The 13,341-nt window shown below is 39.5% G+C and overlaps 1 protein-coding gene across 8 annotated transcripts in view; it reads left to right on the forward strand.

The window, feature by feature from the left end:
- Positions 1-13,341, forward strand: part of DOCK10 (dedicator of cytokinesis 10) — a 298,093-nt gene that overhangs the window by 182,327 nt on the left and 102,425 nt on the right. For all 8 annotated transcript variants that reach the window (XM_043444648.1, XM_043444650.1, XM_043444647.1 and 5 more), the window contains exons 8-11: positions 6,349-6,532; positions 7,977-8,062; positions 8,337-8,420; positions 8,540-8,695. In XM_043444648.1, the coding sequence (XP_043300583.1) occupies positions 6,349-6,532; positions 7,977-8,062; positions 8,337-8,420; positions 8,540-8,695 (510 nt within the window). The remainder of the gene's footprint in view (positions 1-6,348; positions 6,533-7,976; positions 8,063-8,336; positions 8,421-8,539; positions 8,696-13,341) is intronic.

The following is a 13,341-nucleotide window of genomic DNA, read 5'->3' on the forward strand; positions in this document are numbered from 1 at the left end:
GACTGAGCACGCACGCACGCATGTGGAACTGAACACTGTTAATTTCCTCCTAGGTGCTGGATCTGCCACCTTGTGGATATAGGTCCCAAAATAATGGCCTTTGAGGCTTAACCAAAGTCTAAAAATTCAGATGGTTTCTGCAGCACAGGCCACTATAGGAAGGAAGCAGAGTCACTTCCTTCTCCTGTTTGAGATAACACAGAACATCTTAGACTGTGTGTGCCCACATAGAGACAGTCATACTGGGAAGGGAAAAAAAAATGTGTACCTGAAAACAAATTTAGAAGTCACCTATAACCTATAAACCCCCCAGCAAACCTTGGTGGTTAAGAATCTCACTTCCCGTGATAAAAATAAAAACCAGAATGACACTTGTAATCTTCTTCATCTAATATATTATTTGACAACAGTTCGTGGAAAATGCATTATTATTGTCTCAATTTATTAAAATAAAGCTCAGAGAGATAAAGTGACTTGCCCAAGCAACAGAGCTAATAAGTGGAAAAATTAGATTTGAGGCTGAGGAAAATCCAGATTTACAGAAAGATGCCCAAGGAAATACTTTGGTGATCATATATCTAGTGGGTATGCTTGCATAGATACATATTAATACATTTATCCTACATAAGCCAACAGGCAGAAGAAACACTCTGAAGATAGATGTGTGTCATTTTAAGCCATGAAATTTAAATGTAGGATTTATTTCAGCAAATATTTATGGAAAATTTTGCTACATGCGAAGCTTTGTGAAAAAGCAAAACATAAATTAGATGTGGTTCCTGTCTTCAAAGAGCTTCTCGCCTCTGGGAAGATGCACCAAAAAAACACAGAATAAATATAACATGTGCATGAGTAATTAAACATGTGACACATCTCAAAAATTAGGTTCTGATATCATATGCAAGAATGATATTACCGCATGATACCACACTATATTATACAAATGTGTGTATGTGTACTCAGCCATGTCCAACTCTTTGCAACCCCATGGACTGTAACCTGCCAGGCACCTCTGTCCACAGGATTTTCCAGGCAAGAATACTAGATTGCCATTTCCTACTCCAATGTAATACATATATTACATATATGTATTTCACATTATATTGCTTGTTTCCTGACATTACATTGCACTAGGATGTAAGTTCCATGGGGACAAGCACATCACTAGAACATTTTTTAATGCTCTCTACCTAGCACATAGAAGATAGCCAATACATTTTTGTATGTATTGAACGAGTATGTATTTGAATGAAAGAACATACAGAAAATGGAAAGGATTGCATGGATGGTAGCCAGCAATACCAGTAACCTGAATTTGATATTGTGTGGCTCTTCTCCTATTTCTGCAAAATTCTATAAAAGATGCTAGCGACAGGTACAATGGCATATTTTGCTTGGATAACTCCCTTCAATATTCCATCCTCCATTGGCTTTAGTGGTTTCATTGGAGTATCTATTTCAAAGCTTTTCTAGGTGAGCAGTGTGAAAAGCAATCCATTTGCCACAACTCATTAAGCACATCGTATGGCATTAGGACATATTTCCAGTTTGCTTTTATTTATGAAGTCATGTAGATAGACTGTGGTGAGCTTGAATGAACAAAGATGTTGCATCAGTCACCAGGGATACTGATTTCAGGAAAATAAAGGAAAATTTGAGGAGTGAGAAGAAGAATATGATTACTTCTTGATTATCATTTTAATGACTTAACATTGCATTTCACGGTTATTAAAGTGTCCCATTGGTTTTCTACTTCTGGCCCTTTCTTTTTTGCTGTTTTATATGCCATTATCTTGAAGATTACAGAGGATGAGATAGAAAACCACTTAAGGCATCTTAATTTTCCCCAGCATAAGCTTCTCTGCACTGAAAGTAGTTCTCTTTCACTCGAAGGAGAAAAAGATAATTTGGCTTTTGAAAGAAGTTGTGAATAGAATGTTTATTTCATTTATAAATACCTCTTTTTGAGAAACAAGGGCTTGTTATATTTTGCTCAAATTTTAAAAAGTTTTTAATATTGTTGAAGTTGTCAGCCATATTTAATTCACTTAAAGTACAGAAGGCAATTTAGAAAATCAATTTTTGTAATTTTTTATTAGCTCCTTGACATCTCCATTTGAAAGTATGTTGCAGCTCAATCCACTTTTAATTTGGACCTAATACAAGCATTTTATACAGCTTTGCATCTACCGTTCCCCATTATTTACAGCATCAGATTAGTCAAGCAGATTCTTTCATTTGTTTGTTTTCAAGAAAACACTGAGATTTGTTTGCATTCTGCTGCACTCAGCTACTTTAGATCTGCTCTGAGCACTTCTATTTCTTTCCTGAGTGTCTATTCTGTTCCCGTGGTGTTTTGAAGGTATAATACTGTCGTGGGAAGCATGTCTGTCTTTTATTCCTGCTCTCAGCCATCTCTCTTTGCCCTTAGACCCTCTCTGTCAGTTCAGGTCAGAGGCAGGTTTATGGACCTCCTTCTTCAGTACCCAGGGAAGTATGTGGGAGGGTGTGTGAAGGAGTCTGGCCCTCCCTCATGAGGAGAGCATAGCTTCTAAGAATTTGCATTCTTAAAGAAACTACCCAGATGTTTGCTTTGCATAAGAAATGTTGGGGTCACTGCCTTTCCAGCCACCGCCCCCCCACCCCCGTTCTGTTAACACTGAAGCCAAGATGATCTCAAAAAGCTGGGTGTGGATTACATAAGTTTATGCATTTGTCAAAAGCTTGATTTGTGTATTTCACTCTATATAAATTTAACTTTAGTAAGGGAATTTATACAAATATATGTATATATATAAAACTGTGGCATTTTACTAGTCAAAGGTATCCTTTCTGTATTCTCACAGAACACAGAGGGTTCTGTAAGAATAGTAGTATTTTCATGTTGCAATTCTGATGCTGCAGTAAACAATCCTGTTCTCAAAAAAGAATGTTTATACCTTGATTTTTATTCCTCTACTTCAGTACATTCATACAGAAGTTAAGCACATTTCTCTTCCAATTTCACATTTGGGTGATGAATTGGTTAACACCTGTCTCCTTTGTCTGGGCAGAGACCTTGTCTGTTTTCGCCCAGCACAAAATACAAACCCAACAGAACCTCTTTAAGAATGAACACTATCACTGCACTGAGGATAACTAGTCACCTTCTGCCCTGTTCTCATGGGCTATTGAAAATGCCAGTCTGCAAGGGAATCCTTACAGGGCAAAGAAATAATAATAATTAACAATAATGGGAAAGTATGAATATGAGCAAAGCACTTGTCCTTGGCAGAGTCTAGAAAGTGCCACTTGAGCTGTGAAACCCCACAGTGAGGATCACGGTTAGTTTTTTAGCTAATTCTTTTTCCTCCTTCAACCCCCAAATTTTTCTTTTTCCTGAGGCTTGTATGTTGCCCCAATGTCTACTTTCAGAAACCAGCACCCCCAGGCATGGCTGCCCCTTTAGAGTGTGATAATGCCCAGCAGGTGGCAAAGAAGAACGGCAGCCAATGAACATCTTCCTTGTGCTGGGTTGTCTCAGTTCAGTTCAGTTCAGTCGCTCAGTCGTGTCCGACTCTCTGCGACCCCATGAATCGCAGCACGCCAGGCCTCCCTGTCCATCACCAACTCCCGGAGTCTACTCAAACTCATGCCCATCGAGTCGGTGATGCCATCCAGCCATCTCATCCTCTGTCATCCCCTTCTCCTCCTGCCCCCAATCCCTCCCAGCATCAGGGTCTTTTCCAATAAGTCAACTCTTCGCATGAGATGGCCAAAGTAGTGGAGTTTCAGCTTCAGCATCAGTCCTTCCAGTAGGGGCTGATCTCCTTTAGGATGGACTGGTTGGATCTCCTTGCAGTCCAAGGGACTCTCAAGAGTCTTCTCCAACACCACAGGTCAAAAGCATCAATTTTTCGGCGCTCAGCTTTCTTTATAGTCCAACCCTCACATCCATACATGACCACTGGAAAAACCATAGCCTTGACCAGACGGACCTTTGTTGGCAAAGTAATGTCTCTGCTTTTTAATATGCTGTCTAGGTTGGTCATAACTTTCCTTCCAAGGAGGAAGCACCTTTTAATTTCATGGGTTGTCTCAGGGGGTGTTAAAATATAAAGGGATTACTTCCTGTCTCCACCACTTGCTGTCCATGTATTCCAAGCAGGTTTTCATTTGTCTCCTCAAGCCTCAGTGTTTTCATATGCTAAATGGAATGATAACAGTGTCTCTCATAGAGTTGTTATGAGATTTAAATAAAAATGATGACTGTAAAATCCTCAGCACAGTGCCAGATATATAACTGGCAAATGTTTAGTGTCATGTTTGTAGTAGTAATCGTGCTATCGTGGAAGTTGAAAGGAGAAAGCTATTTTGGGAAGTGTCTCAGAGCATCCCAAAGGAAGAGAAGATTACCCGAAGTATATTAAAGATTATTCTCTTTTGCCTCCAAGAAACAGCAATCTTGTTCTCAGAAAGAGTTTATATCTTGACATTTAAGTTGTACCCCCACACTATAGTGACACTGTCATCTTAGACTTCTACTCTTATTTGCATTTTACTTACTTTAATTGTATAGAGTCTTGCTTTACTACAGCTGTGAGTGCTCTTAGGCTTTAGAACAGTGTAGGTGAGAATTGAATACTTGTATCAGAGTTACCTGGGAGTGATTTGAAGATGGAATATCTTCAGGAATTCTTTCAACCACCCCAGGTTGCATAACTCTAGTTATCATTGGGGGAAGTTTCTACTTTGCCTTTATATTTCTAATCTCATGGCAGAAATGTATATAAACTGCTATAATAGTCTGCTTTTATATTACCACTACTTTAATTGTGCTTCTTTGATCTTTAAACAGCTCACTTCTTTTTATAGATTTCACCTTCTGTAAAAGTCTAACCTAAGGTAGTTACTCATCGAATCAGACCACTTCAATTCTCTGCACAACAGAGAATCTCTGTTTTCATTTGTTAGTTTATTTCTTCAGTTGTTCATTCATTCCCAAGGATTGGAACCTCTTCTGTCGCATTCATAAGAAATAATTGTTTTGAATGCACTGTTGTTGAATCCTTCTGTGTGATGTCGCTGTGATAGCATGTAGTGATGCTCCAGCTCTCATGAAGGCAGTTATAAGGGAGGAATATGCTGTGCAAACAAACAAATGAAAGTGAATAAGCATGTAATCCCAAATTTTTGTGAGTACCCTGGAGGACAAGAATCCTGTCCCCAGCTAGGGGAATTGGGAAAGTTTCATTGAGCAAGGACAACTTTAGTTCAGATCTGAAGAGTGAATACAAGTCACCTAAGTACATGAAGGGCAAACATGGTGTTAAGTGTATAAATACGTACCTGGTGACTGGGATGGAACGGTTGTTTCAGGCCTTTGTGGCAGCAACAAAGTCTATGATGGGAGCACATCCAACAAACTAGAACAAAACCTCATGGGTTGGTCACAAAATGCAAGTAGAGATATCAAGTAGGACGAAAGTCTGGAGGTTGATGAAGAAGCCAGAGGCAGAGAAAGGAATTGTGAGCCCCTGGCATGCGGGGCTCATTTAAAGTCATTGCACCGGATAAGGAAGAAAAGAGTCTAAGGCGGAGCTAAGGTTAGCATGACAAGTCACAAGGTAAGCAAGAGCCAGTAGAGGTGACTGAAAAGTGGTGGCCATTCAGGAGGAAAGAACACTGGAATAGAGTGTAGTCATGGAAACCAGAGAGAGATGGGTTTCATGAAGGAGGAAGTAGCCACTGTGTCAATTCTGCTGAAAGGTCAGCAAAGATTGTATAGCTCCTCGGGTAGTACAGCAATGTAGAGTTTGTTGGTGACCTTGGCAAGTGCAGCCTCTGGGATATGATGGGGTCAAAAGCGCAACTGGAGTGAGCTGTGGACAGAACACACGGTGAGAAAGTGAAGGTAGCAACTCAAAGCAAGTGTTTAAAGAAGCTTAGAATATACTTCCCCCATGCCTGAAGATGAAATGTTTGAGCCCACATGCTCACCCAGTCAACAAAAACCTTCAAATATCTCTTTGTACAAAAATCCTTGAAAGAAACCAAATAAAATAATTCTTGTAGATGTAGATGTGGTGTACTCAGTCATGTCCGACTCTTTGTGATCCTGTGGATTATAGCCCTCCAGGCCTGTCCCCACCCAGGGAGCGAATCTATTCTCTTATGTCTACTTCATTGGCAGGCAGATTCTTTACCACTAGCACCACCTGGGAAGCCCCAAATAATTCTTACCCATCTAAACTTTTGTCTGTTTTGGAAAATCTAACTTGATGTCACCTCTTTGTGTGGAAAACCCCATAAAAAAGTATCTCTCACTCTCTAAGACTTAGTTGGTGTTTTTTTCTTTTTATGCTGCAGAATAACAGACTAAGAAAATATGCCTTTGAATTGAAAATGAATGACCTGACCTATTTCGTGTTGGCGGCTGAAACGGAGTCAGATATGGATGAATGGATCCACACCCTCAACCGAATCCTGCAGATCAGTCCTGAGGGGCCCCCTCAGGGCAGAAGGAGCGCAGAGCTCACGGATCTGGGGCTGGGTGAGCACACCACCCCCCTCCCTTGCCAACTGTGACCTGTGCATTTGGTTCATTTTAGCTGCTAGTAACCCTGGGAGCTGTCAGGTCTAGCTCGTCCAACCCTGAGCTATCTGCTCCAGGAAATCACCACCAAACCTTTACTTTTACTGAATAGTGAAGGTCACCTCACAGAGGTATGATTTTTTAGTTGACCGGCAATGATTTGAGGCCGACATCCAGCAAATGATATTGGGAATCATTGATCAGCAATACTAAAAAAAATGACCATGTCTAATGGGATGTTAGAGGGGAGATTCTGTGCTTTATAGATCCCATTAAATTTAATTAATGAACATTACTGTGTAATGACAAATATGCATCCTTTCCTTATAGTTGAAAAGCATCTTTCATGTGTGCTTTTGACCCCATGGAGATAAGGCAAGTTGTGAAAGTTCCATAAATTTTGCATGAGATCAGAGATTTTTATAAGATAAAAAATTTTTCTTCTGCCCATCCCAGTTCTTTCATCAGACTCTAATCCATTCTAGGCAAAGGGAAGAGAGCAAGAGAAAGGGGAAAAAATGGTGAAAAGAAGAGGAGGAAAACAGGTTTATATTAATAGTCATGTGGAAGACAAGTTTATTCTCAGACTCAGTCACTCCTCCCAAAGGAAAACTTCTAAGACATTTTGCACAATACCATGGTACATTAAAACCAGAGAGTCTTTATTTTTTTAGTTAACTTATTTATTTGACTGCACTGGGTATTAGTTATGACACTCAGACTTAGTTGCCCCAGGGCATGTGGGATCTTAGTTCCCCTACAAGGTATTGAACCCACATCCTCTGCATTGGAAGGAAGATTTTTAACCCCTGAACCACCAGGGAGGTCCCCCAAAGAGTCTTTAAGTTCTGGTAGCCTATCATGTAAGAGAGTCATGGGATAATGAAGAAGAGAATTAGTGTTGATTTTAACACCTGCTATATACCGTAGTAGGTGTTTTACACTCATGATTTACTTAATAATCATCAACTATAATATTAATGTTTACAGAGTCCTAGAGAGTTTAACTAACTGAAGCTAGAATGTAGGTTTTATGTTGATGGCCTGAGAGTCAGAATTATCAAAAATATTTTCATATTTAAGAAAGCTTTAGTATACATTGATGAAGTGAGACAAGACAACCCCAAGTATAAATGTAGTATTGTAAGGGTCCAGAGTTCTTATGGGCACAGAATGGTGTCATGAAGAGTGTCCCCAAATGATCACCAGGACATCCGCTTTCCAGGCCCAGTTTTTCCAACTATATGGAGGACTAGAGCCAGGGCACAGTGAAGACATCTGCTCACCAGTGTCCCTCCCTCATTGCTCTCGAGTCTAACCCAGGTTCGACATGTCACAGGCTTGAAAAATGAGTGATTCATGAGGCTTATTTAATGACCTGGTCTTGATGTATCTTTTCAAGATTCCTTGGATAATGCTATAACTTGTGAAAGCACACCGGAGGAAGCTGATTCTTCAGACAACAGCCTGCACCCAGACTTCACGAAAGTAATAAAGCTGACATTTTTCTGTGCAAATAAACTCGAATTACTTATTATTTATCGCTTTCATGGAAAAGATGTAAATGCTTTCTTTAAGATTTAGACTAAGAAACACAACAGTCAGAAAACAAAAAGCATGTTTCTGTAAGATTGCAGAGTGTTGATGGATGATATTAAAATAGTGTTAATACTAAGGGACTGTTTCTTAGCCATGTGTATGGGGCTGGGCTGCAGGTTTCTGGCCAAGTAGAAACTAAGAACTAACACTGTTTTCTCTGTAGTACCTCACAGAAACTGAAGAGACTGTCAAAGCAACTCGAAACATGGAGAGGCTAAATCTGTTCTCGCTGGATCCAGATATAGATGTAAGTCGGAATTCTCTTTAAGCAGATGTGAACTTGACTTGTACAGTTGCAGTTTATGATTTAGAAGCTCTTTTCTTATGATGGGTATCTGTTGAGTAAAACTTTTCAAACTTTTTTAGAGCTTGAAACTTCAGAAAAAGGACCTTTTAGAACCTGAGTTTGTGATCAAACCATTTGAAGAGAAAGCCGCCAAGAGAATCATGATCATTTGTAAAGCTCTCAACTTAAATCTTCAGGGATGTGTGACAGAGAATGAAAATGATCCGATAACGAATGTAAGTTTCTCTTCTGATACATCCTGTACCCATCAGCCAACATCACACCACCCTCGTTAAAATCTTTTCTATTCCTGATGATTCCAGGCACTGAGTTCACACCTTCTATTGTACCAAGGAATATGATTGACAGCATTTTTCCACTTGACTAAAGTGCACAAGTTCTGAAGTGGAATTGTCAATTACACTGCCACAAAATTTCCCTTTTAACATAGAGAAGAAGTAAGAAAGGGACTCTGCTTTATGGTTCTTTCCTTTAAATCAGCCCAATAGTTCAGAGTTTCCAGATACACTGTATCTTCCTGGTGGAACTTGAGATGGCTTTTAAATCCACATTTTTATTTTAATGTTCATATGTTAATTTTAATGTATATTAGAGAATATTTATAATCAACAAATTAACCCTGTGATTTCACAGCTACTATTGCTTACAACAAGGCTAAATAGTGAGTCAAGTAGAATAATATATAAATATTAAATAAATAATACATATAAATGGTAGGGGGAAAAGGTGCTTCACTGATACTTGGGAAACATCACTGTACTCATTAAATCAATACAAGATTCCTCTTCTTACTAAATGGGCTCTCTTGAGAGTTCATTTTTAGTATTCTAGTATTCATTTTAGTATTCTAGTATTCATTTTAGTATTCATTTAGTATTCACAATTCTATACTAATTGTGAATGTGTGGGTGGGACGGGCACATTTTGTTAGCATAAATATTATCAAAGGTTTAACTATAAAGAAAGAAATAAAAAGTACTCAATCTTAACATCAAAAATCATTGTTACTATATTGGTGTGTTCCTTTTCATTCTTTTTTAATGCATTCTGTTCTTATTTCTAATAAATCATCCCTCAATTGTCATCTTTCACCTTAAAGAACTTATTTCCAAATCCATGATACAAGCCACATCTGCTTTTAGAAGGTAGAAACAGTATGACATTTTTCTGCAAATTGTACACACAATCCGTACACCTCTCTATTTATGATATCGGAAAATGAGCCTTGTTAGTTTGACGGTGAGTAGTGGGCAAATGGATGAACCCTTTCAGAAAGACTGTAATCTGCTTCCCTTGGGTCTTCAGGTACCTTAATGCTTCTCTGAGCCTCATTCTTCCTATTCTAGTAGCAGGGTAATGGTGTGTGCTGTGGACCTCAGGTTTAATGAGGAGAATTTGTAAATATGATGCGTGCAAAATATTGATGTTTTCACTGTTACCTATGAGATTCTTGTTGACAAATGAGCTAAAACAGAAATGTATTTCTGGTAAGAATCTTCTCCCCAAATGAAGCTTCTTCATATTTTATAACCTGTAACTTGCCCTAGGTATGTGACAGAGTGAAAGTAGTTAAAGTTGAATTTATTCATTCTCCAGCAAATACTTTATTCAGTGCACCTAATGGAGCCAGACTTGTTCTGGTTCATTTCAGTTCAGTCGCTCAGTCATGTCCAACTCTCTGTGACCCCAAGGACTGCTGCACGCCAGGCCTCCCTGCCATCACCAACTCCCGGAGTTTACTCAAACTCATGTCCATTGAGTTGGTGATGCCATCCAACCATCTCATCCTCTGTCGGCCCCTTCTCCTCCCACCTTCAGTCATTTCAAGCATCAGGGTCTTTTGCATTGAGTCAGTTCTTCACATCAGATAACCTAAGTATTGGAGTTTCAGCTTCAGCATCAGTCCTTCCAATGAACACTCAGGGCTGATCTCCTTTAGGATGGACTGGTTGGATCTCCTTGCAGTCCAAGGGACTCTCAAGAGTCTTCTCCAACACCACAGTTCAAAAGCATGAATTCTTCAGTGCTCAGCTTTCTTTATAGTCCAACTCTAACATCCATACATGACTACTGGAAAAACCATAGCTTTGACTAGACAGACCTTTGTCAGCAAAGTAATGTCTCTGCTTTTCAATATGCTGTCTAGGTTGGCCATAGCTTTTCTTCCAAGGACTCTTTGTGACCCCATAGACTATACAGTCCATGGAGTTCTCCAGGCCAGAATACTGGAGTGGGTCACTTTTTTCCCTCTCCCGCAGATCTTCCAAACCCTGGAATCGAACCGGGGTCTCCTGCATTGCAGGCAGATTCTTTACCATTTGAGCTATCAGGGAAGCCCCAGACTTGTTCTAAGTACTGGAGAAACAGCAGGGAATGAGATGAACAAGGTCCCTGGCCTCTTGGAGATTAGAATCTTTGGAAAAGACCGAAGTAAATAAGGAAATAAATGAATTAACAAGAAACTTGCAGACTGTGCAGAGTTCTTTAAAGTAAATCAATATAGAGAGATATGATACAGAGGAACTGAGAGGAGGGCTACTGAGGATAAGATGACCACAGGAGACCTCTCTGAGAGGGTGACATTTGAACAGAGACCAAGGTTGAGAAAGGGAAAACATCAGGTCAGGGCAAAAGGTTCCAGGCAGAAGAAAGAACAAGTGTGAAGTTCCCTGAGACCGGTAAACATTAGCAGATTCTAGAAACTGAAAGGAGATAGTGAAGGGAAGGGCAGACCAAGAGGGGATGGGAGAAACAGCACAGAGTAAGAGTAGAGAGCATCTTCTACACTGTAGTGAAGTTTGGATTTATCCTTAGTGTAATTGGAGGCTATCCTAGGGTTTGAAGCACTTTAAAATGGTTTGATCTAATTCTAATTCTTAATTCTAATTTAAGAATTTGTGTTCTTAAAATATCCCATCAGAGGAATGGACTGAAAGAAACAGGTGATGAAGGAAAACAGAAGTTTATTTCTGTTCACTGTGAACTGTTCAGTTCACAGTGTGGCTTGCTCTAGGACTGGCAAAGAGGAAGGAAAGGAATGGATGGATTTGACTGATGTTTTGTAAATTGAATTGACAGATTTTTTGGATATATGGGATATACAGGATAAGGAGAAGAGAAATCTCAAGGATGAGTCTCTAGTTTTTGCTTTAGACGCTTATAGGCATAAGGGTGCCATTACTAAGAGGACAAGACTAGAGGAAGAGCAGATTTGGGGGATACAGGCCAAAAAGTACATTATGGACATGTGAAGCTTAATTGGCCTATTCAATATCCAAATCGAGATGTCCATTAGGCAGATTCAAATACATGTTTGGAACTCAAGGGAATGGCATGAACAGAGATATAAATCTGAAAGGCTAGTCCAGGCGGTAACACACAGGGAATCATGTAGAAATTTATATGTATGTAGGAAATATTAAATGGATGAATACTGAAGTGACCAAAGAAAACTCAGAAGGAATGGTCGTTGATGTAGGGATAAACCAGGAAAGACTGACTCATGATGCCAAGAAAGAGTCAGCTGTGTGGAATGGTGCTAAGAAGCTGAGTAACATGAAGCGAGAGAAGAGCATGGTAGATGTGGCCACATGGAGGATGATTATAGCAGGAAAAATGTTCCTTTATGTGAAAGTGTTAGGAGGAGTATTCAGAACATATTTTCACTTGGGATTTAAAAAAAAAAAAAACCTAGAAACTTAGTCTTGAAACTATTTAGAAATATCAGAAAAATTTAACCTAAATCATAGTATCACTTAGTCAGTTTATTAAATAAAAATGAATTCTCTTTTGACCAAATACATCCTTGTGGTTGTTGTTTAGTTGCTAAGTCATGTCTGACTCTTCTGCAATCCCATGGACTGTAGCCCACCGGGCTCCTCTGTCCGTGGGATTTCCCAAACAATAATGCTGGAGGGGGATGCCATTTCCTTCTCCACGAGATCTTCCCAACTCAGGGATCAAACCCAGGTCTCTTGCATTGGCAGGCAGGTTCTTTACTGCCAAGCCACCAGGGGAGCCAAAGTACATCCTTAAGTGTGATTCAAAACTCAAATTTAGAAACAAACATCAAAGAGAATGGGCTTTCTTTCCAGTGCCAGGGGCATGTGACTCCCTCCACGTGGATTCCTGTGTGTGCGTGTGAAGTCATATCGGTCGTGTCCGATTCTTTGTGACCCTATGGACTGTAGCTCTCAAAGTTCCTCTGTCCATGGAATTCTCCAGGCAAGAATACTGGAGTGGCTTGCCATTTCCTTCTCCAGGGGATCTTCCCAACCCAAGGATCGAACCCGCATCTCTTAAGTCTTGTGCATTAGAGGGCAGGTTCTTTACCACTAGCACCACCTGGGGAGCCCGTTGGAGTCCTATCTTTATATTAAAGCCCATATTCAGAAGCTAAATGTTTGTATCTGGCGCAGTCTCGGGCAAGAGAATATGTCCAATTCAAAGAGCAGCTTTTGGGAGCGCTTTCATATCTCTCAGACCAAAGGGATAAGTTGTTTTCAAGTGCTCTGTATGTCTGTATTATTTTTAATTAATTTTGTAATTGATACAAATGCTAAAACAAAAACTAAGAAAATATCTTTAAGAATAATTTCATAGTGCTTATAAAAAATGTAAAAAACTGGTAAAACAGCCTCATCTGGACTCAACTTCAATTTTATATGTAATGACATTGTTTTAAAAAATCTTTTTGTGATTATTCAGTGACACTCATTTATTCATGTCGCTATTTTTAAACTCATTGTTTTTAACTCAGCGAACATGCTTTTAAACTAATTGAAATGTTTCTCCAAGTTGCTGAAGAGCCAACAACAATGCAGTTGCATTTAATGAATGAGCTTTTAAAAAGACTCCCCAA

Source organism: Cervus canadensis, chromosome 24 (assembly GCF_019320065.1).
Source record: "Cervus canadensis isolate Bull #8, Minnesota chromosome 24, ASM1932006v1, whole genome shotgun sequence".
Classification (NCBI taxonomy): Eukaryota; Metazoa; Chordata; class Mammalia; order Artiodactyla; family Cervidae; genus Cervus; species Cervus canadensis.